This window comes from Arvicola amphibius, chromosome 9 (assembly GCF_903992535.2).
Source record: "Arvicola amphibius chromosome 9, mArvAmp1.2, whole genome shotgun sequence".
NCBI lineage: Eukaryota > Metazoa > Chordata > Mammalia > Rodentia > Cricetidae > Arvicola > Arvicola amphibius.
This window is the reverse complement of record NC_052055.2, coordinates 58,420,998-58,448,102: the sequence shown is the minus strand read 5'-3', so window position 1 is coordinate 58,448,102 and position 27,105 is coordinate 58,420,998. Positions and strand designations below refer to the sequence as shown.

General features: G+C 45.3%; 2 protein-coding genes across 2 annotated transcripts in view; one reads left to right on the top strand and one right to left on the bottom strand.

Moving 5' to 3' along the window:
* Lima1 (LIM domain and actin binding 1) overlaps positions 1-26,699 on the top strand; it is a 105,119-nt gene extending 78,420 nt beyond the window's left edge. Inside the window, exons 7-11 of the mRNA XM_038342958.1 lie at positions 2,611-2,715; positions 9,560-9,617; positions 12,703-12,812; positions 20,823-20,956; positions 23,883-26,699. Coding sequence (XP_038198886.1) covers positions 2,611-2,715; positions 9,560-9,617; positions 12,703-12,812; positions 20,823-20,956; positions 23,883-24,879 — 1,404 coding nt within the window. The 3' untranslated portion in view covers positions 24,880-26,699. The remainder of the gene's footprint in view (positions 1-2,610; positions 2,716-9,559; positions 9,618-12,702; positions 12,813-20,822; positions 20,957-23,882) is intronic.
* LOC119823146 (60S ribosomal protein L7a-like) lies at positions 6,588-7,388 on the bottom strand. The gene has a single exon (XM_038342959.2). The coding sequence runs from the start codon at positions 7,386-7,388 to the stop codon at positions 6,588-6,590; it is 801 nt and encodes a 266-aa protein (XP_038198887.1).
* Positions 26,700-27,105: the final 406 nt, after the last annotated feature.

Genomic DNA, 27,105 nt, shown 5'->3' with positions numbered 1-27,105 from the left:
CTCGCTTGTCTGTTACCATAGTGCGGGAAACAACACAGGACCGCGAGCATGCTGGAGATGTCCAGTACCACCAAGGGGCATCCTAGCCCAGCTTCTCACTTTTAGGGGATGCATAAGTTTGTTCCTCCTGTGACTATTCATGGCCAAAGTTCTTAGCAATGTTGGGAGAATAATGTTGCTTTATTTGTTCCTGGACAGATCGAAACTGTGCAGATTCAAGATCATAATGTGTATTCCAGAAGTTAGGCCCTTCCCCCCATAATTGTGCATTCCCCAGTACTAATGGACCCATTCTCTGAGACACCGTTCCTCCCTCCCTCCCTCCCCTCCCTCCCTGTCTTCTTTTTTCTGGTCTGGGGACTGAAATCACAGCCTTACACAGTGCCACACCATGCTGGACCACTGAGCTACACCCTCATCCCTTACTCCAGTTTTTCACAGTAGATTAATAAGAGACAATGTGTATAGATTTCAATAGAGTGAAACGCCCAGAGTTCCCTGACTGAAAAATGGGCAGAATGACACTCTCCTTTGAGCATAGTTCGGGAGACACATAGACAGGTGAGGGGCAAAGCTTACATCTTGCCTGTTCCTGGAGGTGTCTGTCTGTCTGTCTCTCTGTGCAAACATTCCACCCAGATGACTCCTCGGGTGGGAGAACCTGTTCAGTGACCTCGTTTTTTTTGTTTTTAGCACACTGGAAAGAGCAGGCACAGCTGTGACAGAGCGTCCTCCTGCTTGCTGGTTTTTTGTTCTTCATTTTGAAATAATCTGGTGTGTCCCAGTCTGACCTCAGACTGCTCATGTAGCCAAGGCTGATCTTGAATTCTGTCCTCCTGCCTCCAACTCCTAAGAGGTGAATTACAGTGCCACCACACATGGTTTTATTTGGTGCTGGGGTAGAACCCAGGGCTGTACCAATTGAACTACATCCTTTGTTCCCCCTTAAAAACAAAGCCTCGGGGTATAGCAGCAATACAGGGTGGCTGAGGTTTGAAGCCGGGTCCAGGACTGCCAGGCTACAGAGATCCTGCCTCTAAATGAATTTTCCTAGTAGAATTTCTTCCTTAAAGTTCTGCTCTGGGGATTTCAAGAGTTGAGAAGTCTTTAGAAATTCTTGCGGAGAGTATGTTTTACCTCATCCTCAAAGAATGTCTGAAATTCCTCACAGAACACGATTGTAACGGGGAGCTTGGAGACAGACAGACAATAAATTAGTGGGTGTCATGGTGTGTTCTGCAGTGCTGGCGGCCATCTCCTGCTATAGGTGCATTTGCAGAGCTGAGACTGGCCACTTTGAAGTCGCCGACCTTACCCTGTTCTTCACACCCACTTCCATTAGCCCTGTGGCCTGAGATGGCTTTGTTTCTCCCAAGCCCTGAAGAATCACAGAGAGGGACTGGGAATATGGCTGAACTGGTGGTGCTTCCTAGTGAGCAGTCTTGAGTTTTATCACAGCGCCACGTTAGGTGGAGTACGGTGACATTTCACCACAGTGCCACGTTAGATGGAGTACGGTGACATTTCACCACAGCGCCACGTTAGATGATGGAGTGCGGTGACATTTCACCACAGCGCCACGTTAGATGATGGAGTGCGGTGACATTTCACCACAGTGCCACGTTAGATGGAGTATGGTGACATTTCACCACAGCGCCATGTTAAATGGAGTACACCACAGCACCACGTTAGGTGGAGTACGGTGACATTTCACCACAGCGCCACATTAGATGCAGTATGGTGACAGACACCTGCAGCTCCAGCACTTGAGAGGTGGAGCAGGAGGATCAAAAGCTCAAGGTCATCCTTGGCTATAGAGTCAGTTTGAGGCCAGCATGGACTACATGGGAGCCTGTCAGAGAGAGAGAGAAGGAAGGGGGGGTCATAGGAAAGCAAGCCCAGGAAAGATAGGAAACGGCCATCTTCACCCCTCTTTGTTGGCTTTAGATATTTTAACTTTCTACTCCTAGTGTCCTTTACAAGGAATAAAGATAGGGCTATTCTCCTTAGGCCTTATGGCAATACTAATATAATACGTGTCTTTTAATGTTGAGGCTCAGTTATGAAATACAGATTAAGGTATATCTGTGTGAATTTTATGTAAAAACTGTTTTTTTGAAAGTTTCATAAAAAAAGATTGTTTATGGTATCATTCAGTATAATTTCGGTTTTTATACGTGTCCATCATCCCTGTCTTTCTTTCCAGGCCGGGCATTTATATGTATGGTCAGTATATTTCCTTAATTGTTGGCACTTGGCACCACCTTTCCCTGCTCCCAAATGGTCTGTAAATTCACAAGCTTTGCATTTCACGAGCTGGGCTGTTGGAAGTGTGGCTCACAGAATGCCGGGGGCTGGGGGCCGGGCTGTGTGTGCCCGTGTCGACGCAGCTGTATTCTAACTCTGGTCCCTGTGAGACAGGAGGGATGAGTCCACACAGCTACTTTTGTCATTTCACGAGTCGATGGGTTTGGCTTGTGACAGGCGCTTGATTTGACCTGAGTTCTATGAGAGGAATTTTTGTAAGTGTTCCAGGGTTCCTTGAGAGATGTGCGGTGAAGAGAATGGAATGGAAAGCATTTGAGTTCACAGGTTATTTCTGTTTTGTAGAATGAGTTGAAAGCCAGCAGCGGTGAGATCAAAACTAAGTTGGAACAAAAGGAGAATGTGCCCCCAGGTCCTGAGGTCTGCATCTCCCATCAGGAAGGAAAAAAGGTAGGTTGAAAGTCGATGTCCAGTTGCCAAGGAAGCATGTGTTCTAAATTAGGGGCTTAAAATTGGAAAGGACTCTGGCTCCAGGCTGCAGTGTCTGGGAATTTGGTGGCAGCTGCCAGGACAGATTGTCATTTTTGCAGGTCACATAATTTCAGTAAGGAAGCTTTGTAATTTACAGCTGACCAAATAATGAGCCTTCATTGGGAAATTCTTTTGTTCAGCAAATGCTCAGAAGGCATAAAGCTAGAGCCATTTACATAAATCTGCTTGGTCTGAGATAAAATTTTTATTTTTAAAAACTTTTTAAGGTTTTGTCGTGTGTGTATAAATATTTTGCCCAAATGCGTATATGTGCAGTGTGCACATAACTGTGCCCTCAGTCAAAAGAGGGTGTAGGAGCTCAGGTCACAGAGAGTGTGAACCACCATGTGGGCGCTGGGGATTGAACCCAGATCCTCTGCAAGAACTGCAAAAGCTCTGAACCACTGAGCCACGTCTCCAGCCCCGAGATCCTGTCTTTAAATCATTTACAATATTCTTTTTGTTTGTTTGTTTTGTTTTGTTTTGTTTTTTTGGTTTTTCGAGACAGGGTTTCTCTGTGGCTTTGGAGCCTGTCCTGGAACTAGCTCTTGTAGACCAGGCTGGTCTCGAACTCACAGAGATCCGCCTGCCTCTGCCTCCCGAGTGCTGGGATTAAAGGCGTGCACCACCACCGCCCGGCTACAATATTCTTCTTAAATATATACTTGATATGCTATTTCAAGATTTTCTTTTGTTTGCATGTTTTACCTTAATTTTGTTTTGAGATGAAGGTCTTACTTTGTGTCTCAGTCCCATCTTGAACCTGTACATTCAAGCAATCCTCCTACCTCAGCCTCTTGAGTAACTGAGACTGGGGGCTCATGAATGACATCCCTTGTGCTTCAGATGGCTTTGGTTTTGATTTTAAAAGATGCTAGTCTTTTACTTAAGGTTGTTTGTTTTGGATTTTGCTATGCTAGTGGCTAACCCAATGCCTTGCACATACGTGTTCCACCACAGAGCCCTCACGCACATGAAGCATCCTATGTAGTATGTTAAGTATAGGAAGTGTTTGGCTTAAAAACTGAAGGCTGAGGGCTGGAGAGATGGCTCAGCGGTTAAGAGCACTGGCTGCTCTTCCAAAGGTCCTGAGTTCAGTTCCCAACAACCACATGGTGGCTCACAACCATCTGTAATGAGATCTGGTGCCTTCTTCTGGCCTGCAGGCATACAAGCAAGCAGAACACTGTACACATAGTAAATAAATAAATCTTAAAAAAAAAAAAAACCTGAAGACTGGGCCAGCAGGGTAGCTCACCAGGAAAAGGTGCTGGCAGGCAACGCTGAGGCTCTGAGCTCAGTCTGTAGGACTCAACGTGGCAGAGAGAACCAACTCTTGCAAACTGTCTTCTGATTTCCACATATGTGCTGTGGCATGTTTTCGCCTCCACACATTAATAATTAACTAATAATCTATATAATGGGGGGAGTAAACTAAAGGCGGAGCCAGGCATAGTAGCAAGTACGAGGATCATGAGGTTAAGGCCAGTATGGTGTACATAGACAGTTTGAGGCCAGCGAGACCCTGTTTGAAAACAAAGAAAGACAGCACACACATTCCTTCTCATTCACAGCCTTCCTCCTTCCTCCTCTGTCTGTCTCTCTCCCATGTGTCCTTCGTGTACAAGAAACCTAACAGATTATTGCCTTCTGACATGCTAGCTATCAAAAATTATTATGGTAGGTACCATGAGAGAGTGGGACCACAAGGAAATTCAGAACCTGATTTCTTCAGGAAGATGCTGAGCCCAGTTGAGGAATGTTCAGGGATGGGCCACGAGAGCGGAGAACCGTTGGGAAATGGTAGGGATGGCCATGTGAGTGGAGAACGGTTGGGAATGGCAGGGATGGGTCACATGAGTGGAGAAAGATTGGGGAATGGCAGGGATGGTCACATGAGTGGAGAACGGTTGCAGAAGGAAAAGAATAGACATGCAGGCACAGCAGAGTGCAGAGACCTGAGATCGGCTTGGTAGGAGGTGCCATTTGATTGATTTGGCAAGGTAATAAATAATGAGAGTAGTGAGAGACAGGTGGCGGGATCTGGAAACGCCGTCTAGGCCGTCCTCAAGGGCTTAGATATAATCAGGCATGAGTGGGGAGCCACGGAAAGAGTGCCAGAAAATCACATCTGTGATAAGATGGATGGCTTAGTGGCAGCAAGCAAAAATTTATGTAGACAGCATTCTTGCCTGTCATAGACTCATCAAGTAAATTTCATACCGGGCTTAGCAGTTATGAGCAGATCCAGATTCAATTCCCATCACTCACATAGCTCACAATTGTCTATAACTAAAATTCCAGGGACTCTTACACCCTTTTCTGAGCATCCGTGCACACTAGGCATACACATGGTGCACATGCATACCAGCAGGCAAAGAACTCATACGTAGATTTTATTTTAATCTTTAAAAAAGTAATAAACTGTATACATCCTTACAGCAACACTCTTTCTTCCTTTTTTTGAGACAGGGTCTTACCCTTTAGACCAGGCTGGCCTGAAACTCACAGAGATCTCCCCGTTTCTTCCTCTTAAGTACTGGAATTAAAAGTGTGCGTCACCGTGCCTGGCTAGTGAAGGTTGTTTCCCAAATATGTTTGGGATTTTCCTTTATAGTTTATAAATAAACTATAAAAAAAATCTCATCACTGAAATCTCCTCATCTTTACCTCAAAATCATAACTGAAGAAACACTCATCTGGAAATGATGCTCATGGTGTCCTTAATTCTGTTTTGTGCTTCATTCTTGATTGTCTTCATGCTGATTTGATTTGAAAATAGAACTCTGGGACAAACTGCAAGATCAGAACATTTTAATTACAGTGCAAAAGAGCAGAGTTGCAAGAGAATCATAAATCAGGGAGTGGGTGGGAAGGAGGAGGTAAAGACAGTAAATACGTGCAAGCTCTTCCTGCCCCGTGTAGGCTTTTCAGAGCCTGGCTCTCCTCCAGGCTGCCCGACTGCCTTTAGTTAACCAGTACTAATGTTCTGTTTGAACTTTGGTCTGCTACAAAAAGATGTTAATGCTATAGGAAATGTTCTTTCAAAAAAAAACAAAACAAAACAAAAACCTAAGCAAGCCGGGCGGTGGTGGCGCACTCCTTTAATCCCAGCACTCGGGAGGCAGAGGCAGACTGATCTGAGTTTGAGGCCAGCCTGGTCTACAAGAGCTAGTTCCAGGACAGGCTCTAAAGCTACAGAGAAACCCTGTGTCAAAAAACCAAAACAAAACAAAAAGCCAAACACACACATATTTTTGTTTACCTTTGAGAATGTAAGAGGGCACTGGACAGCCTGGAACTAAAGTGAGCCACCGTATGGGAGTTGGAATTGGCCACAGGTCCTCTGCAGGGACAGCCAGTGCTCTTAACTGCTGTGAAGTCTCTCCGTGAACTTTCTGGAAATGCCATGCTTGGTCAAGCCGTTGCCTTTTCTATAATGAGAAGTCTGAGCATGGTCTCCGGGGCTGCTGCCTGGAAGTGCCTGTAGTAATGACATCTGTCCCTCCATGTGCAGTTACAGGACATCAGCATTAAGTGTTCAAGGGGACAGGGTTAAAGGTTAGGGAAGAACATCCCAGGATGGATGCACCTACAAATTCACTAGAGTTGAAGGTCTTTTGTTTGGTTTTGGGTTTTGGCGACAAAGAGTCTCATATAGTATAGGCTAACATCTAGTTTACTGTATAGACAAGGATAACCCTGAATTACTGGCCCCTCCTACCTGTTTCTTTTTTTTTTTTTTTGAAGTTTTGTAATTATATTTATGTACGGAAAACTCAGCAGTACATTTAACCCAGTTTAGTGGCGAGTTCTTTGGCCTTTGCCTTTTCCAGCTTGGCAATTCGAGCCACAGATTTAGGACCCAGGACGTTGCCTCCCCAGAGGCGGTGGATCTTATCATATCTGTCGTTGTAGTTGGTCCTAATAGCTTCCACCAGCTTGGCCAGAGCACCCTTGTCTTCCAAGTTAACCTGTGTGAAGGCAAGCGTGGTGCACGTCTTCCTATGGACCAGCCGCCCCAGCCTGGCCTTTCCCTTGATGATGCAGTAGGGGACCCCCATCTTCCGACACAGGGCAGGCAGGAAGACCACCAGCTCAATGGGGTCTACGTTGTGGGCAATCACCACCAGCTGAGCCTTCTTGTTCTCTACCAAAGTGGTGACTGTATTGACGCCCGCTCGAAGGACAGGTGGTCTCTTAGTTGGGACGTTGCCTTTGCTGGCAGCTTTCTTCTCAGCACGGGCCAGCAGCCTCTGCTTCTTCTCCTGCTTGGTCTCTGGCCTGTACTTGTGGGCAAGTTTAAGCAACTGGGTAGCTGTTTGCCGGTCCAGGGCCTGGGTGAACTGGTTAATGGCAGGAGGAACTTTGAGTCGCTTATAGAGGATGGCCCTCTGCTGCTGCAGCCTGATGTAGCGGGGCCATTTGACGAAGCGTGTGAGATCTCTCTTGGGCTGGATGTCCTGCCCAATGCCAAAGTTCTTAGGCCTCTTCTCATACAAAGGATTCACCACCTTCTTCGCCTCCTGCTTCTTCATGACGGCGGGGGCTGGGGCCACCTTCTTCCCCTTGGCCTTCTTTCGCTTGGGCATCTTGCTGGGCTGGAGGAGAGAGCCTCCTACCTGTTTCTTGAGTGGTGAGATTGTAGGCATGTGCCAACCAGCCAGCAGTGAAGGTATTCTTATGACCAAGCAATTTCAAAAAAAAATTTTTTTTGTTTGTTTGTTTGGTTGGTTTGGTTTGGTTTTCTCAAGACAGAGTTTCTCTGTGTAATAGCTCTAGCTGTCCTGGAACTAGCTCTGTAGATCAGACTGGCTTTGAACTCACAGAGATCCACCTGCCTCTGCCTCCTGAGTGCTACAGTTAAAGGTGTATGCTGCCACCGCCCAGCCAAAACATGTATTTCACATCCTTAGGTGAAATACTGCATGTTGAGGCAGTCAGTCCAATGCCTGTCATGTATTAAACACTCAGTAAATGTCAGCTGCAATTATTCTGGTTTATCCTTTGCCAAAGTTGAGTTCCTGTAGTGAAAAGAGAGTAGGGGGAAATGCTGGTATAGCGTTCAGGTATGGTCCGCCAACAACTTAGTCTCCACTGTAAATGTATTCAGTTCTTTGGACATCTGGACACTTGGTATCACCCATTGAAACCAGCATCATGATCTTAAAGATGGAAGATGCACACCAGGATGGCTTCTGAGGAAAGGATATAGTACCTATGCATAAGATCTGCTTCTTGGGCTGGAGAAATGGCTCAGTGGTTAAGAACACTGACTGTTCTTCCAGAGGTCCTGAGTTCAGGTCCCAGCAACCACATGGTGGCTCACAACCATCTGTAATGAGGTCTGATACCAACACTGTATACATAATAAATAAATAAGCAAATCTTAAAAAAAAAATCTGCTTCCTGATTTTAAAAAAAAAACTGCCATTTTGAGACTGGAATTTTTCTGTTGGTTTTTGGGTTTTCCCCCCAGGTGTGGCAGTGTGGTTTTTTTATTTTTAATTTTTTTCTTAGATATATATTTCTATTATTAATATTATCTTAGTGTATAAGTATTTTGCCTGTGTGTATGTCTGTGCAGCATGTTTTGCCTGGTGTCTGCTGGCCAGGGCAGCCTGGCCACACGTGGGGCCCAGGCCACACAGCTGCCAGGGCAGGAGGCAGCACTGGGTCCAGGAAAAGACTTCAGCTGACACCATCCAGGGAGGGCTAGCGTCTAAAGGGAAGTACCTGACATTCCAACCATTAGATAAGACGTCCCTAAGCCCTGGACTCACCTATTTCCCCATTTGCCAACACCCCTAGACAAATGTCAGCCAACCAGGGTCCTGAACCCTGGAAATCCCCTCTAGCCCAGCTGTGTTTGGTACTTTCAAACACTGCTTCAGACAAGTCCAAGCTCAAGCTTGAATCAAGGCTCTTTGCTTTTACATATGAGTGCAGACTCCATGGTGTTTTTGGGGTGACTCTGCAGTGTTTTGGGGTGACCCCGCAATCTGGACGTAACATCTGAAATGGTCAGAAGAGGGTGTTGGATTCCTGGGACTAGAGTCAGGTGATCGTGGTTGCTGGGAATTGAACCTGGGTCCTTGAAAAGAGCAACCAGTGCTCTCAACAGAAGAGCCAGCTTCTTCAGCCATTGCTCCCTTTTTCTTTCTTTCCTTCTTTCTTTTTTTTTTAATTTTTTATTTTTATCCTTATTTTTATTTTTTTTTGAGACACGATATACTGTAGCCCAGGCTAACATCAAACTCACAGTATAGCAGGGGATTGTCTTTAACTCCTGATCCTCCTCCCTTCACCTCCAAAGTCTCAACCTCTCCACCCAAAACACACAAACAAAACCAGAAAAATAAGAGTGAGCATAACTCCTGTGCTTAAATATGTTCCTATCCCTTGCTGTGGAGCATTCTCGGCACGTGAGGGGTCCGCTCTCCTTGCCATGGGATTTTTGTTTGGTTTTTGCTTCCTGAGATATGGCTTGAAAGTTCTTTATGAGGGAGACAGGCACACTTGGCAGCTGAATGCAGTCTGTTCTAGTGTTCCTCTGTAATTGAGAGGCACGTTAATATCCTCGTAAAAGACGTTTGCTGCCTCTTGTTTAAATGCTCAGCTGTTCTGGGGCCATTATTTTCCCCCAGGCAGCCAGTGACTAACTGGAGTCAGCAGGTTTTTATGGCCTTGGCAGCGGGTTTGCTCTTTTATTTTTAATGTGCTTCCTAATCCCCCTTAATCTTTTTTGTTTTTTTTCTTGTAGGTTTCTGTGACTGAGAATAGCCTGGTGGCCCATTGTAGCCCTGCTGAAGATGATGCCTGTAAGTATTTGCTCTTAGCCCTCCATGGTGGGTGAGGGACAGCACACGGTGATGCGGGATGCCCCACAGCACACCAGCAGCTGAGCTCATCCGAGTTTCCACTGGGTTTTCGGGGCTGCTGTTTGAACACCCTTCGTTCTTTTCATAGCTCAGGGAGAAGTTGAATTACATGTGGGTAATATGGAACAAAGATTTCTTGTTATTGTTTTACTTGTTTTTTCAAGGCAGGGCTTCTCTGTAGCTTTGGAGCATGTCCTGGAACTAGCTCTTGTAGACCAGGCTGACCTCGAACTCATAGAGATCCACCTGCCTCTGCCTCCCAAGTGCTGGGATTAAAGGTGTGTGTCACCACCATTCGGCTAACTTTTTTTTCTTTAAATTTTTGAGATTTTTATTTATTTTTATTTTATGTATAGGTATATTCATGATATATTTATGCATGAATGTTGTCTGTGTACCATGTGCCTGTAGTGCCTATTAAGACAATGGCACCAGATCCCCTGGAACTAGTTACAGACAAGAGTTACCATGTGGTTGCTGGGAATTGAACCTGGGTCCTATGAAAGAGCAACCAGTGCTCTTAACTTCTGAGCCATCTGCCCAGCCCTTACTAAAAGAATAACTTTTAACTACATTTCTCTCATTGAACTTATCCTACCTTTTGCACTGAACTCTTCTAAGTCCGAAGCTATATAAACTGATCTTGAAGTCTTATTTCTTTTTTTTAAAGATTTATTTATTTATTATGTATACAGTGTTCTGCCTGCATGTATACTTGCAGGCCAGAAGAGGACACTAGATCTCATTACAGATGGTTGTGAGCCATCATGTGGTTGCTGGGAATTGAACTCAGGACCTTTGGAAGAGCAGCCAGTGCTCTTAACCTCTGAGCCATCTCTCCTGCCCTTGAAGCCCTTCAATAGAAGGTGTTCAAGAAGAGCTGTATTAATTATGGGGGAACATTTAAAGGCTTAGGGATTTTTTTCCTCAAAATGCTAAGTTTTGACATAATTTTATCTGGTTTTGAAGTAATTGTAAGCCTGGTTCTTCAAAGATAAAAGATTTGGGTTTTACTTTACTATAGGCAGAGTCTGCTTGTTCGTTGCCGGCTGCCCAGCCCTGAAATAATCACACAGAAACTATAACAATTACAGTACTGTTTGGCCAATAGCTTAAGCGTCTTTCTAACTAGCTCTTTTATCTTAAATTAACCCATTTCTATTAATTTATGTATCGCCACGTGGCTGTGGCTTACCGCTTCTGTCTCCTTCAGTGACTCCATGCCTTCCCTCTGACTCTGCCTTCTTTCTCCCAGCATTCAGTTTAGTTTTCCCTGCCTAACTCTACTCTGCCCTATCACAGGCCAAAGCAACTTCTTTATTCATTAGCCAATTTGCTATCTCTGCTTTATTTATTTACTTTTCTGGCTTGGTTTCACTATACACCCACTGGGCTAGAACTTCCCGTGTGGAAGAGCTGAGCTCCCCTGCCTGTGCCTCCTGGGTGCTGCAGTTAGACACTGAGATTGCGCCACAATGCTTGTGATACTGTGGCCACTGCTGATTTTCAGTGTGCTGTTGTTTGTTCTTTTTGATTCCTTTTTTTTTTTTTAAATTTTAAGTGGAGGTTCTCTGTGTAGCCCTGGCTGCCCTGGAACTCACTATGTAGACCAGGCTGGCCTTGAACTCACAGAGATCCACCTGCCTTTGCCTCCAAGTGGGGATTAAAGGCTGTGTCTCTTTACCCAGCTCAGTGAATTGTTCTTTAATAAGTATAGATTTCTAGCTTCCCCCACAACAAATCTGGACACAGAAACCCTCAAAATGGAGGTCAGAGCACAAGTCAAGCAGATTGCTATAAATCTCCCTTGCGATTGCCCAGAAACGCTCAGCCTGAAATCAGAAGTGCGCCTTCCATGTTCATTTGCTTGAACTAAAGGGTTTTTTTTTTTCAATTAGGTTTGCAATACATTTCTTCCTTCTTTTTCTTTTCTCTAGAAACAAACCATAACCTTTCAATGCTATGCTGCTTTGTTGACACTAGGCTTTAAAGACATTTTTTAAAGATTTATTTATTTATTATGTGTAGAGTGTTCTGTCTGCATGTATACCTGCATGCCAGAAAAGGGTATCAGATCTCATTACAGATGATTCTGAATTCACCATGTGGTTGCTGGGGATTGGACCCACGACCTCCAGAAGAACAGTCAGACTTTTAACATCTTAGCCATCTCTACAGCTCTCACAAAATTATATTTTATTCATTTATTTTCATGAGGACTCAGGCCAGCTTGTGGGAGTCTGTGCTCTTATTCACTAATGGGTGTCAGGGATTTAATTCAGGGCCTCAGGCATAGTGGCAAAGGGCTTTTACCTGCAGAGCCATCTTGCTGCTCCAATTTTAGACTCAGGAATTTTGTTTAAATGGTTTTTTACCAGCTGTGTGAATACCTTTTCCATATCTTCTGAGTTTCATTGTGACATACATACACTGGCAAGAACTTAATTTCTTTGTCGTTGCTTAAATAATTAGAAAGAAAATCTTTATGTGGTATTTTCATTATTAACATCTGCTTAAAACTAATCCAAAGCAAACTGTTTATAGTGGTGCACTCCTTCAGTCCCGGCGCTTGGACGGAAGAAGCATAGTAAATCTCCAGCCTGGTCTACATAACAAATTCCACCCCACCCAGAGCAAGACCCTGTGTCTAAAATTTTTTTTAAAAAAAGATGACTCACAGAGACTCAACTCCTTCATTTTCTCCAGCTTCAGCTGAAGCACCCCAGAAGAAATCATCGGGAGTATGCCAACTACCAAAAACATCAAAATCTATACACAGCTTTAAGGAATGGCAAGCTCCTTGGAGCAGAATGTCATACAAGTGGTTTGGGTCCCAGCTGTGTGCTGGCAGCCTGACTCCTCGGGGAGCCCGGGGCGATTTCAGTTCAGAACCTCTTCCACAGGAAAGCAGGGTTTTTTTCTGAGGCTAAGATGACTGGTTCCTGTGGGAACCATGCTTTTCTTCCTGAAAGAACCTTGCCCCGAGCTACTACTCTAAAATGCCTGCCCTCTGTGACTCTGTCAGGTGCCTCCCAGGTGAAGAGCGAGGCCCCGCAGCCTGTGCACCCCGAGCCACTGAGTCCTGATGCCAGAACCTCCGGTCTTTCAGAAAGTTCTCCTTCCAAAACGGTGAAGGTATGGTAGCACTTGCTTGTTGAGTCCTAGACTCTTGTTTCCGGTTCCACATGCTGCAATTTTTATCACTCTGTTCAGCACTACCTGTTTAGGCTGTCCTCGATATAATGCCAGTAAAGGTGTGCTTAAGAGTCATTTTCAGGGGCTGGAGAGAGAGCTCACTGGTTAAAACAGCCACTGTTCTAACAGAGGACCCAGGTTCAATTGTTCAATTCCTAGTACCCACTCCAGTTCCAAGTGGTCCGCCTCCTGGGATGGACGGACACACGAGAGAGAGAGAGAGAGAGAGAGAGAGAGAGAGAGAGAGAGAGAGAGAGAGAGAGAGAGAGAGAGAGAGAGAGAGAGAGAGAGAGGATATCACTTTCGGCCAGTTATGGTAGCACACACCTTTAATCTCTCAAAAAGCAGATGAGCATGTCTCTTGAGTTCCAGGCCATCCAAGTTTATTAGTTTATCATGGTGGCTTCCAGCTGTAATCCCAGCATTCAGGAGTCTGGAGCAGGATTGCTGTGAGTTCAAAGGTGAGACAAGATTTGCCATAAGTTTAAGGCAAACAAGGCAACAACAAAATGGGGGATGGAGAGAGAACATCTGAGATTTGCTGGCCAGCCAGTCCAGCCAAATAGATAAGCTTAAGGTTCAGTTAGAGACCTTGTCCCAAAAAATAAGATGGAAAGTGACTAATCCCAGCACTCGGGAGGCAGAGGCAGGTGGATCTCTGAGTTTGGGGCCAGCCTGGTCTACAAGAGCTAGTTCCAGGACAGGCTCCAAAGCCACAGAGAAACCCTGTCTCAAAAAACCGGAAGGAAGGGAGGGAGGGAGGGAGGGAGGGACGGAGGGAGGAAGAAAGGAAGGAAGGAAGGAAGGAAGGAAGGAAGGAAGGAAGGAAGGAAGGAAGGAAGGAAAATGTTCTTCTCCAGGCTTTGCCTACAGCCCAGTCTCAGCTGAGGCTCCCACCTCTCGAATGACTCTCTCTGGCCAGTGTCAAATTGGCTTACACTTTGCCAGCACCATCAGTGAAGTGGCTCAGCAGATAAGCCACATGACAAGCTGCTTGAGCCCACATGAAAAGAAAGAACCAACTCCTGCAGGCTGTCCTCTGGATTTTCCTAGTGTGTTACAATGTGTGTGTGCACGCACGCATGCATACACACACACACACACACACACTTAAAAATAAATGAAAAAGAAAAGAGTACCAAAGCCAGGCATAGTGGTGCATGCTTAAGCTGAGGCAGGAGGATAGCAAATTTCAGGCTAGCCTGGACTATGCATTGAGACTGACCCTTAAATGACTTCACAGTGACATAGTCTATCTGACTTGGTTATGGATTCTGTGTAACTGAAGAATCGGAGCCCTGGCTAGTCCATGAACAAGCATCTGGTACTGAAAACAGTTAATTCTCAACACGGTTCTGCTAATGGGCCAGATGACTTAGGACTTGCTTGTGCTGACCCAACGCGAGATTGAGATCGTCCAGGCCCTGGACCATGAGTGCTCTGTAAAAGAGCACACCACCAGGTCTCCTGAGCTGGCGAGAGAAAATACATGGGGCAGATCTCTTCATGCTTGGCCATTGGCACCTTTGTCCCTGGTCACTCCATAGTAGCTTTCACGGCCTGCCTTTACACACACCTCAGAATTTGAAGTTTGGGTGAAGACTAGAGTGTGTCATCCAGATCCCTGTGTTTGTCGTAGTCCAAAGCTCAGAAGGTGATGGTGTGCAGAGCCGGGTCTGGGACCTAAGTTCATCTCCACTTTATTTACGAGCTGTTTGTTCTCTCTTGCTCAAAGTCCCCCTTACAGTTTATGGGCAAGATAAAAGCTTTAGTAACTGTACAGAAAGGCCTGCTGGCATAACTGGTCTCGTGGCCCTAGACTTTGCAGCAGAAGTTATTTCTCTACTTTATGAAATTATATTCGTTCACTCAAAATAGATTTCTGAATCCCACGCATCCTGAGTGGGGGGGGGGGGGAAGATCCGTTCTTAGTGCCTGTTACTGAAAAATAGGGCATCCAAGGCAGGGAACTCAAATAATTTCAAAGTTTAGTTTCTTAAAGTAAAAGCTGTAGGTGGCGGGAGAGATGGCTCAGTAGTTAAGAGCGCTGACTGTTCTTGCAAAGCAACAGAGTTCAGTTCCCAGCAACCACATGGTGGCTCGCAGGCATCAGTAACTCCAGTTCCACTTGCAGTGCACATAATATACATGTAGACAAAACACTAATACATATAAAATAAAAATAAAATTCTCAGGCAAGGTATAGAGTCAGACGCCAGAGTGAGGAAAGCAAAAATGTTGTAGATTTTGAACACTGGCCACAGCGCTCATTTCGCGAGGCGTATGTGATACTGAGGAAGTTCAAGCTGCAAGCTTGTTCTCAAAGAAGATAGTGTACTGACATCAGAACCTGTGGGCTGGGACAAAGGTCAGGCCTAGCCTACTTCAAGAAACTCAGGGACTTTTTAAATTCTTATGTCTGTATTTATTTTTATTGTATGAATGTTTTGTCTGTATGTATGTTTGCCGTGTATGTGCCTGGTCCCTGTGAAGGTCAGAAGAAGGTATCAGATCCCCTGGAAAAGCAGGTCAGGTGGCTGTGAGCCACAGTTTGGATGCTGGGAATTGAACCCGAGTCCTCTGCCAGAGCAACCAGCGTTCTTACCCACTGAGCCACCTCTCCAGCCCCAACCCTGGGGATTTTTAACAACTTTTCAAAGATCATTTGAAGCAGGGTTTCACTATTCATCCCAGGTGGCCTCAATTCACTGTATAGTTCAAGTCTTGTAATTCTCCTGTGTCTGCCTCCCTAGTATAAAGATTATAGGCATTTACCATCATGCCTGGCTTCTGGGGTTTTCAGTTCCTAATGACAGACAGGGTTGGGGAGAGAGATCAAGACCCCAGAAGGGAGGAAAAGGCAAGAGGATGTAACCATCCTGAGGATCATCAACTTGTCCTCATTGTGCCAAGACAGCCGAGTCCCAGGTTCCCTCAAAGGGCCCTGCTGGCAGAGATGGAAGGAGAGCACCACATGTGGCTTGGCAGGACACGCTTTGTGGTGTCCCTTCCAGTACCTGCCTAGCTGTTCCCTGTAGGTAGAGATACGAGGCTCTGTGGTTTTGTCGTGCGCTGCTGGAGATGTCAAGCCACAAGCATGATAAGCAAGCTCTTTCCACTGAGCTGCCCTCCCCCAGCCTGGCTTTATGCCCTTTTACAAAGCTATTACAGTTATGATTGACGGTCACGAGAATGTTGTCACTGCTTTCCCAGCGTCCTCTCCTCTCCTCTCCTGCAGATAGTCTATTTATTAGAGGCAGTCTGTCTGGGATCTGAATGGTCCTGGGAACGAGTTCACAGAGAATTCCGCTCAGAGAAGCTGCAGGCTACACTGAGCTGGCTCAACCATTTACTGCGTGGTAAAGAATTTCAGTTTTATTACCTAGTTATTTTGCACAAACTGGAAGGAAGGAATGAACGGCATTTGTGGTATCCATCTGATGAATGGAGGTCGGGCATCGGTGCAGAATTTTTCTCCTATTTCATCATGTCTAAAGGCGTGGTTTCATTGCCCATGGCCAGCTGCTTCCCTTTCCCCTCATTCACAGATACTCCACCAATGGCTCCTTCATTAGACTGAAAAATATGTGTAAGACAAAATGTTGAAAGAATATAGATGAAGCCATGTAGATTGATTGGAAAATAGCCTTAAGTAGATAGATGCCCATCAAAAGAAGGTCTGTAATATTCCTGTGTTGATTAATATAAATTATTTCTGTTACCCCATTCATTTCAGAATGTTGTGAAGATAGTATCTACATGTTTTAATTTGAAATCAAGTGAGGACTAAAACTTGTTGCATGTGTGAGGACTAACATCTGCTCTCTCTTTCCAAAGAGTTGCCTTTAGTTATGGGAACTGAACAACCGCCCTGCACAGTGTAGAAAACACTGTTGGTCTGAGTTGGGAGTTCCTGACTGTGTGTGTAACCTTGGTCAGGCATCTGGTGCCCCTCCCGCTTCAGTGTCTATGTGTGAGAAAGGGAGTGGAGGAACAGAAGTGAAGAAAAAAGTCTTTACTTATGCAAAGAGAAAATATATTGTAAAGATAAAACACGTCTAACGTTCCCATGTTGGCAGAGTTCTGAGCACGCTGTGCCGAGTCTGAACCTACCACGGAGACGTGGGCAGGATGCATGCCAGGCCTCCGATAATGGGGAGTTTTAGCACTGACTGTGCTTCCTGTTGCCTGAATAGACATGGGGAAATTACAGAAAAGTGGCTGAGAGCCCAGGATGGAGAATTAAAGGGAAGGCCCAGCACAGCCACTGTGACTGGGAGCCTCTTCTGTTGTTTTATGACAGTAGAAGGTCCCTTGGGCAGCTGCTGCTGCACACGCCCATAGCAAGAGAAGACTGAGACATGCATAGAAGTCGCGGGAACCAGGTGGGCTGGCCAGCTAGAATCGCGGTCAGGCTGTTGATTAAGGCAGCAGGCTGTCAAGCTGATGTCAAGGAGGAGGTGACTTTTCAGTGTGTGTGGGAGGCTCAGTGAAGACAGCAGGTGTGGGTAGGTGGGAGGCGATAGAAGGCTGAAGAATTATTAACCAGACAACTCCTTTGTGTGGGTGAAGGTTCATAAAAGCTCTCTTTCTCTCGAGGCTGAATGTGTTCCAGGTAGATCTGGGAGGGCTGGGTTCTACCTCCCGGAACAGTGTTACTTGGAAGAGAATGTGGTCTTATCCTTGGATCCGAGTCTGAGTTTCAGCTCAGCTGCACTCGAGTGCTCCAGGGCACACCAAATGCTGTGTATTCATTAAAGGTTCCTATTCGTCTCTTCCAGCTTCTGCGTCCTGCTCCTGGCACCTAATTTCTGCTCCTGCCTTCACTTTCCTCCTAATGTGAGCAAAACCTTCACTGTCTCTCAGGTTCTCCTTTCTGTCCCCTGGGCTACATCCTTCCTTGGTGTGTTCCTTCTCTCTGTGTGTGTGTGTGTATGTGTGTCTAAGCATGCTCTATATCCTTTACCGTTGTTCTCCCAAATCTGTTTCAACTATTGAAAATACAGGATCCACTCTTTGTAACTGAGAAAGAGTCTCACTCTGATAAGCACATTTATCCTCTTACTTACACAATTTGGACAGACTCTCTTTAGTAGCTTCAATGGTAGCATTATTCTCAAATTTTATCTGCATTTTAATCTAGGTCCTGCTAACTGATCAATACCCAGTCCTTATAAAGAACACCTTATTAAAATGAGGCAACAATATCTCCCTTTAAATCTAATCCTATTAGAATGTCTATAAAAGAGCCCAGCTGAGATGGCACGCCTTTAATCCCAGCACTCGGGAGGCAGAGACAGGCGGATCTCTGTGAGTTTGGGGTCAGCCTGGTCTACAAGTGCTAGTTCCAGGACAGGCTCCAAAGCTACAGAGAAACCCTGTCTCGAAAAACCAAAAAACCAACCAACCAAACAAACAAAATGTCTATAAAAGAAAAAAAAAATCTGCCCAGGCAGTGGTGGCACAAACCTTTAATTCCAGCACTCAGGAGGCATAGGCAGGTGGATCTCTGAGTTCAAGAGCAGCCTGGCTTACAACAGCTAGTTCCAGGTCAGCTAGAGCTGTTTTACAAAGGAATCCTGTCAGGAAGGAAGGAAGGAAGGAAGGAAGGAAGGAAGGAAGGAAGGAAGGAAGGAAGGAAGGAAGGAAGGAAGGAAGGAAAGAAGAAAATAAACCTGTTCTTCAAATAACGCCTTAGTGGCTGCCAACAGCCCTCACTGCGGTAACTTGGGTCACCTTTAGGAACTTTCTATGACTGGTAGACTAAGTTAACCTGTGGTCTTCGGTTGGTTAGCATTTTTTCTCTTTAGGGCTCTGCCCCTCCAGTTAAAGGGATCACTGTTAACTAGTCACTTCCACTCCATTTTGCATTTGGGGGTGGGGGGTGGAGACAGTTTCAATACAGAGTTTCTCTGTGTAGCTTTGGAGCCTGTTTTGGAACTTGCTCTGTAGACCAGGCTGGCTTTGAACTCAGAGATCTGTCTGCCTCTGCCTCCTGAGTGCTGGGATTAATGGAGTGTGCCACCACCGCCTGGCTAGCTCTTTTATTCTTAAATCCTTTGGATTTGCCAGTCATTTTATTAAACTTAGTTTTATAGATCTTCACTTTCATTTTATGTTTGTTTTCTGCTTCCATTTCCTACCAAGCCTACTTGGAAAACAATCCCCACTTTTTTATTTTGTTCCTGTAGCAAATATGCAATTGGCATGATCTTTTTTTTTTTTTTTTTTTTTTTTTTTTTTTTTTTGGCATGATCTTTTTTGTTTGTTTGTTTTCGTGGGTCTATCTTCAGAGTTATTAAAGTCTTTTCTGCCTATAACCTGGCCCTTTGGGGCTTAACTAAATTCTGGTTCTGGGCCTAGGGATTAATTTGCACTATTTACCATCTTATGTTTTCTGCTGAGAAGCCAAGTTCATCTAAGCCCCACAGGGGACACTTGAGAGTTGCCTGGCCACCTAAATTGCATTCTTTCTCTATTGGCTGAGATGTTTGTCAGGTCAGGGACTTCAAGCTCTGAGGAGCGACTTCTGGCTCTGCCACCTTCAGTAGCCAGGTTAGACTGTTTATCATGTAAATGCTCATAATCTGTTTTAGATTCTGGCTTTTATCAAGGCTACAATAGCAAACTGGGGGAGGGGTTTAGGGTCTTGTGAAGTGTAGGCTTGCTCAAACTTGACGCAAAGCCAAGGATGGCCTTGAATTTATGATCCATCTGCTCCCATCTCTCTAGTGCTAGGATTACAGGCGTGTACAGCCATGCCCAGTTTGATTCTGTGTTGAGCTATGAGCCCAGATCTGCCAGCCCTAACTCTCCTGTTTTTAGGAGCTGAATTATTGTGTTGAGCTGCGTGGCAGCTCTTACCCCACAGTTTGTAAGCAGCTCACAGACTTGTCTTCACTAACTATAGCATTGCCCAGGGCATTGCTTTAGTCTCTGCTAGTTTTCAGGCGTGTTATAGGCAGTTTAGTAGGCTAAACTGAATCCAAGTGCTGTGGTTTGTTTCTCTTACAAATTACTGCATTTGTATGTCACTTTATGCTTGTTTCAAAATATGCCTAACTTGAGGCTGGCAAGATGATTTAACAGGTAAAGGCACTTAATGCTGACCCTAAGGACCTGAGTTCAATCCCCAGAACCGATATGGCAAGAGAGACCAAACTCCCCAGTTGTACCCGGACCTCCGCATATGCACAGCAATGTGTGCACATATACACTGATAAAAATAAAGTAATAGTAAGTGTAAAAGAGTTTTTTTTTAAAAAATGCCACATTTAGATGTAATACCTTATACGTATAATCTTGGCACTTGGGAAGCAGAGGTAGGAAGATAAAAGTCATACCTGGAAATATGATGAGTTTGAGAACCACATGGGTAACATATAAATCTGTCTAAAAAGACTGGAATAAAACCTGTAGAGAGTAATAAAAGATGTTCTGAAGATATTGGAATGCCTTTACCCAATTCCCAAAGCTTGATGCTTTTGTTCTGCTTGAATGTTAGCGCCCCACACCCCGGGGCCGCTGTAATCTGTAATCTGTTCCTTTTACTTGCCACGTGGATTGAACTTCATTCTTCTATGTTGTGATTTTACTTTCTCCTACTCCCTGCCCTTCTGACTATAGCTCTCCATCCTTAATGTTCTCTCTCTGTGTGTGTGTGTGTGTGTGTGTGTGTGTGTGTGTGTGTGTTAACTTGTCTGCCCCTTGCTCTGCATCACAGTCCAAACCCACCTGACCTCGAAGGCTTCTATACTTGGAGCAGCCACACAATTTGGTACAGAAATTGAAGAGAGCCTCCCAGTTCTAACAAGCCAGCTGTAGAAGCTGAGCAGGTGTAGTGCCTATGAGAATTACCCTGAGATAAACTAAACCCCTCAGCCCTCAGCCCATCTCAGCCTCTGCCCGGTCATCACTGTGGACGCTGACATTGTCCCTTTCCTTCTCTAGAAGTTTCAGGCACCTGCAAGAGAGACCTGTGTGGAGTGTCAGAAGACCGTGTACCCCATGGAGCGTCTCCTGGCCAACCAGCAGGTGTTTCACATCAGCTGTTTCCGCTGCTCCTATTGCCACAACAAACTTAGGTAAGTCAGTGCTCAACAGGCCTCTCTGCATAGTGAGAGCTCGCGGGGATACTGTTGGTGCTGAGGCTCCCAGGAGAGTGACAGCTCCGTCATACAGAATGATGATGATGTAGGGGACTCCTTGATGCATTGGTGTGTGAGAACTGAAGCCTAAAATACTGTGAACTGCTAATAATAAATAATAAATAAATAATAATAAAATAAATAGTAATAAAAATTAATAATAATAATAAAGCTCCCCAGCCATGACCGGATTTAATAGGGTGTTTTCCTGGGGTGCCTTTGAACCGTAACCTTAAATCCTAAGGCATGGCATGGGCTTGGAATCCCAGCTACGGTGGGACGTTGAGGCAGGAAGGCCTCAAGCTCATGGCCTGCCTGGACAACTTAGTGAAACCATGTCTCAAAACAGAGAGAAAAAGAAGGCCGAGGGGATAGCCAGGGGAAGCTCCTGGGTTCAGTCCTCACAGTGGAGAAAAAGAAGGCCGAGGGGATAGCCAGGGGAAGCTCCTGGGTTCAGTCCTCACAGTGGAGAAAAAGAAGGCCGAGGGGATAGCCAGGGGAAGCTTCCTAAAGCAAAACTGTCAATATGGGGAAATATTTCATATCGCTTTTTACATTTTTTTGGTTTTTCAAAACACAGTTTCTCTGTAGCTCATGCGATCCGCCTGCCTCTCCCTCCCGAGTGCTGGGATTAAAGGCGAGCGCCACCACCGCCCAGCATATTAATTTTAAATTGCATAGTTTCAGAAAGGAAATATCCAAAATGTCGCTTTCTCCATCTTTCCTTCCCAAATAAGTATCCTAGAACACTCTTGACAGATGTTCTGGCATCTACGGGGTTCTTAGGTTTGTTTTAAGATTTGTTTATTATGTATATAGTGTTCTGCCTGCATGTACACCTTCAGACCAGAAGAGGCATTAGGTCTCTTTATAGATGATTGCGAGCCACCATATGGTTGCTGGGAATAGAATTCAAGTCCTCTGGAAGAGGAGTCAGTGCTCTTAACCTCTGAGCCATCTCTCCAGCCGCACCTATGGGGTTTTGTACCTCACCACAGCTAGAGCCAGTGATAGCTCTATCTAGATAATGCTCCGTACACTGCATCAAAATCTGCCTCTGGGATCTCCACTCTAGTTCTTTCTCTGCCCATTGAATTAATTTTTAAAATTTATTTGTTTATTGGTTTTTCAAGACAGGTTTTCTCTGTATAGCCTTGGCTGTCCTGAAGCTCACTCTGTAGACCAGGTTTGCCTCGAACTCATAGATCCATGTGCTTCTGCCTCCTGAGTGCTGGGCTTGAAGGTGTACTCTACCACCGACCAGCTTTGAATTAATTTTTTTCAACAAAACATGTATCTCTTTTGGGGGAATGCTGTCATTGCTATCACCCTTTAATTTTTTATATGCATATGAGTGTTTTACTGCACCACATGAATGCCTAGTGTCTGCAGAGGCTAGAGAGGGCATCAGAGCCCCTGGAACTGGAGTTACAGATGGTTGCAACCTGCCATGTGGGTGCTGGGTCCTCTGGAAGAGCAGCCAGTGCTAACCTCTTCAGCCATCTCTCCAACCCCTGTTATGATCCTTTAAGCCGTTACAGTGGGCTGAGCATGGGCGCACTCAAGAACAGAGGCGGGTGGAGCTCTGTGACTTCGAGACTAGCCTGGCCTACATAGTGAGATTCTAGCTGTTTTGGTTTTCGTTTCGGTTTTCAAGGTTTCTCTGTAGTTTTGAAGCCTGTTCTGGAACTTGCTCTGTAGACCAGGCTGGTCTCCAACTCACAGAAATCTGCCTGTCTCTGCCTCCCAAGCCATGGGATTAAAGGCATGCTTCACTACCACCCGGGTGTGAGAGTCTATCTTTAAAAAAAGAAGTTAAGGCTGGGCAGTGGTAGCGCACGCCTTTAATCCCAGCGCTTAGGAGGCAGAGAGAGGCGGATCTCTGTGAGTTCAAGTCAAGGCCAGCCTGGTCTACAGAGTTCCAGGACAGACTTCAAAGCTACATAGAGAAACCCTGTCTTGAAAAACCAAAAATAAATAAATAAGTAAATAAATAAAATTAAAATGGGTAAGGCATATCTATCTCCTGGCTCCTTCTCCTATAGGCCATGACTTGCTTTTATCCAGTCAAGATTAGACACTAAGTGCTAAATATTTCGGGACATTGTATCCATCTTTACAGAGTTGTGCTTTTAAAGTTAGCAAAATGAGAAACTAGGAAGAAAAAGATAGGAGTTACAGGCTATAAATACTGAAATGTATGGCTGATCAGAGCCAAGCGGGATTACCTAGGGAAGACTCACAGGAGAAGTAATTGTTAAACATTTAGAGAATGAAATCATTTGGAAATGAGGAATTGCGTAGCAGTAAGGAGCGAAACTGGTGAAGGTTTGGCGGAGGGAGTGAACACACCGTGTCTTGTGTAAAGATAAAAACAGACAGTGCCACACACCTGGACCAGAAGGATTTCAAGTTCAAGGCCAGCCTGGGTCATGCTGTGAGTTCAGGCCCTCCCCAGAATAAAAAAAAAAAAAAAAAAAAAAGAAAAGCTCTTAAAAGAGGGTAAGGTATCCTGGGCGGTAGTGGCGCACGCCTTTAATCCCATGGGTTGGGGGCAGAAGCAGGCGGATCTCTTGAGTTCAAGGCTAACCTGGAGGGGAGAGAGAGTAAGGTATTACGATAGGTTATTAAGGTATTATGATAGGTCATATATGTGCTTTTAAAGACATTTTCCTGGGACTGGAGACAGAGCTCAGTTAATGCAGTGCTTGCCTGTTTTGTACAAGACCCTGTACATTCCCAGCGCCTACCCCCACAGTGGGACAGGAGACTTTCTCACCATCTTAGGTTGAAGCCTGCTGATATAAATGAGAGTGTAAAGAAGACTCACTCGCTGACTTTATGTCTTCTCTTTTGACGACAGTCTAGGGACGTACGCCTCTTTACATGGGAGAATCTACTGCAAGCCCCACTTCAATCAGCTCTTCAAGTCTAAAGGCAATTATGACGAAGGCTTTGGGCACAGACCGCATAAGGCTCTTTGGGCAAGCAAAAGTGAAAATGGGGAAACCATAGAGCGACCAGCCCAGCCCCCAAATGCAGGGGAGACCCCCCATAGCCCCGGGGTAGAAGATGCCCCCATCGCTAAGGTGGGTGTCCTGGCTGCAAGTATGGAAGCCAAGGCTTCCTTCCAGAGGGAGAAAGAAGATAAGCCAGCCGAGACCAAGAAACTGAAGATCGCCTGGCCACCCCCAGCTGAGCTTGGCAGTTCAGGAAGTACCATGGAGGAAGGGTTCAAAGTCTCTAAACCCAAGTGGCCTCCTGAGGAGGAAGCTGGCAAGGCAGAGGCTCCCGAGGACATAGATCTGGACCTGAAGAAGCTGAGGCGCTCTTCCTCGCTGAAGGAGCGGAGCCGGCCATTCACTGTTGCAGCTTCATTCCGAACCTCTTCCGTCAAGAGCCCCAAGACGTCGCCCGGGAAAAGCTGGAGCCTGTCAGAGCAGAATGAGGAGTTTGGAGGAGGGTTAGTAACGGAAAGGAAACGTATGGAAAGTGCCGAAGGCCCTGGGCAGAATGGAAATGTGGACAAGGCACGCCGCCAGAGCAGGGATTCCGCCAGGGAGGAAGCGGTGAGGAGTAAGGACATTCATGGTGTTGAGCTGGAGAGTGAGAATTTCATGGAAAATGGAGCAAACATAGATGAAGATGATAGCAATGACCTCACGCAGCAATCACCACTAGAACCCGAGTCTCCGAGTTGGTCCCGCTTTGTGGACACCACTCCTACTAAAGAATTCACTACCCAGAATCAAAAATCTCAAGATGTTGGGTTCTGGGAGGGGGAAGTGGTCAGAGAGCTGTCTGTGGAGGAACAGATAAAGAGAAATCGGTACTACGACGAGGATGAGGATGAAGAATAACACAATGCCGTGGTGCTGGCCTTAAACTCCCACAATGCTATTCTCACTTCCCTTTATCAAGTGGTGCACAGAGACAGGCAGCTTGGTGCCAACTGTCATCTATGTGGGAGCCACTTTGGAAAGAAATTCCTGCTACCAAAACAGAAAACAAGCAAAGAGAATCAATTCTAAGTGCATTATTGAAACTCCATTTTAAGCCTGGCATGGTGGTAGACACCTTTAATCCCAGCACTCAGAAGGCAAGGCAACAGATCTCTGAGTTCGAAGCCAGCCTGATCTACAAAGAAGTTCTAGGACAACCAGAGCTGCACAGAGAAATCCCATCTCAAAAACTCAAAAAGGAAGAAAAGAAAGAACGTGAAAGAGAAAGAAGAGAAAGAAACTCCATTTTTAGCAGTGAAGAATGCATAAGGGCTAAGCAGGGATTCTCTGGGTGATGCAGCCCAGCGCCCACTGCATTCCCAAAAGTCAATATTAAAATGTCTAGACAGGGACACATTTTCACACTACAAATAAAACCATTGTGGAATTGGAAACAAACAGAACAGATTTAGGTGCCTACATATCATGACCAGAAGCACTTTAGTATAAAGGGCAAGTGTAGATATTTTTACCAATTTCCTTTTTTAGTACTCAATGTTAAATCAAGTATTTAGTCTTTCAAAAAAAATTTTATGCATTTTCTCCCTCTGGTAGATATGGGAAATTATTGCTTGGCATCCTACTCTCTGCATTTTTGATTGCTAAGGTATTTTATACAGCCACCTGTGGCCCAGTGAGATGGCTCACTGACTAAAAGTGCTCGCTACACAAACCTGGCCACCCGAGTTCGATCCGCAGCACCCACGCAAAGGTGAGCGCGAGCAGACAGCACAAAGTTATCATCTGACAAACGTGCCCTGTGGCACGCACGCCCATCCAAAATAATACACAATTAAAAAAGATAAGCCCCGAAATAACTTTGAGACAAAGACCCGCCTCTGTGCTTTAGTGCTTGCAGAGACCCGACTGTCCCCAGACTGTAGCATCTGCCAGTGTGCTTATCTGATCTCTAGGCGATTGCCTCCTCTTTTTGGTGGCTTCATACACTTTACTGAAAGCTGAAATGTTTTTATAATACCTTTGGATTAGTGTCTACCGTGCTCCCTGTAGAATAAGATGAAGACGACTCCAGGAGAGATAACAAGAGGGATAGCCTGAGCTCAGACCTCCTAATGCCTGTCAGCTCTGAGATACTGATTTTTATGGCAGATAATATTTCCAGGGTTAAATTAAATCAGTTTTAGGTCTTTCTTCTTGGATGGTGGCCTAGCTTGAGTTTGGTGTGCTAGAAGGCAGGGCTGAAAGCCACCAACAGGAGGAAGTTCCTTTCCTCTACAGGTCTGTGGTCCTCAGAGGAAGCCGGGCAGGAACCTGGAGGCAGGAACGCTGCTCACTGGGTCAGTTTCCTTTTCTTACTCAGCTTGCTTTTGTGTACAACCAGGGCCGCCTGCCCGGGGGTGACTCTGCTCACAACAACAGAACCCACAGACTGATCTGCTAGAGGGACCTCCTCAGTAAGATTCCCAGACCATTCTTTCTATTTCTCAAGTTGGCAAAAACCCACCCCAGGTAGTTTTCTCTGGCATTAAGGCTTTAGAACATTCTAAGTGAGTACAGGGTACATTTGGTATGTGTGGCTGATATCACGAATCATGTATGGGGGGTGTTTTTAAGGTAGAGGCCTTTAGGCATTTGTGGAGATGTTAAATAATGCTTCCTTATAGTCTTCTTTAGCCTAAAACTTTTTTATTCAATAAAGCTTTTAATTTACATTTCAACTTTCCACTGTTGGTTTGTTTCCATTGCTAGGGTCTCGGGTCTCCTGACCTTCTCTAAGGTCAGCAGTTTGAGGGGGAGTGTGCTGGAAATTCATTTCACCACTAGATGGTGACGTTGAGCTGCATTGTGAATTTTCATCCACCCTGAAGGAAGACAAAAATTTTCTGGAAAATTGCAAGTAATTTGGCAAGAGAATTAGTATGTACTTTCAAAATGAGCTGTTTGTTTTGCCAATTCCAATTCCAGTGGTGGTTTTTACTGTTTATTGTATTCAACATTTAGTAATCTACCTTACAATTATGCCTAACATGCAAAATATAATTTCCAGCCATCTCTGCTGAAAATGCCTGTTTTTCACTCTGGGTGTAAGCATGTTTAGTTGTCTGTTTCTTCTGCAGAGTCGAC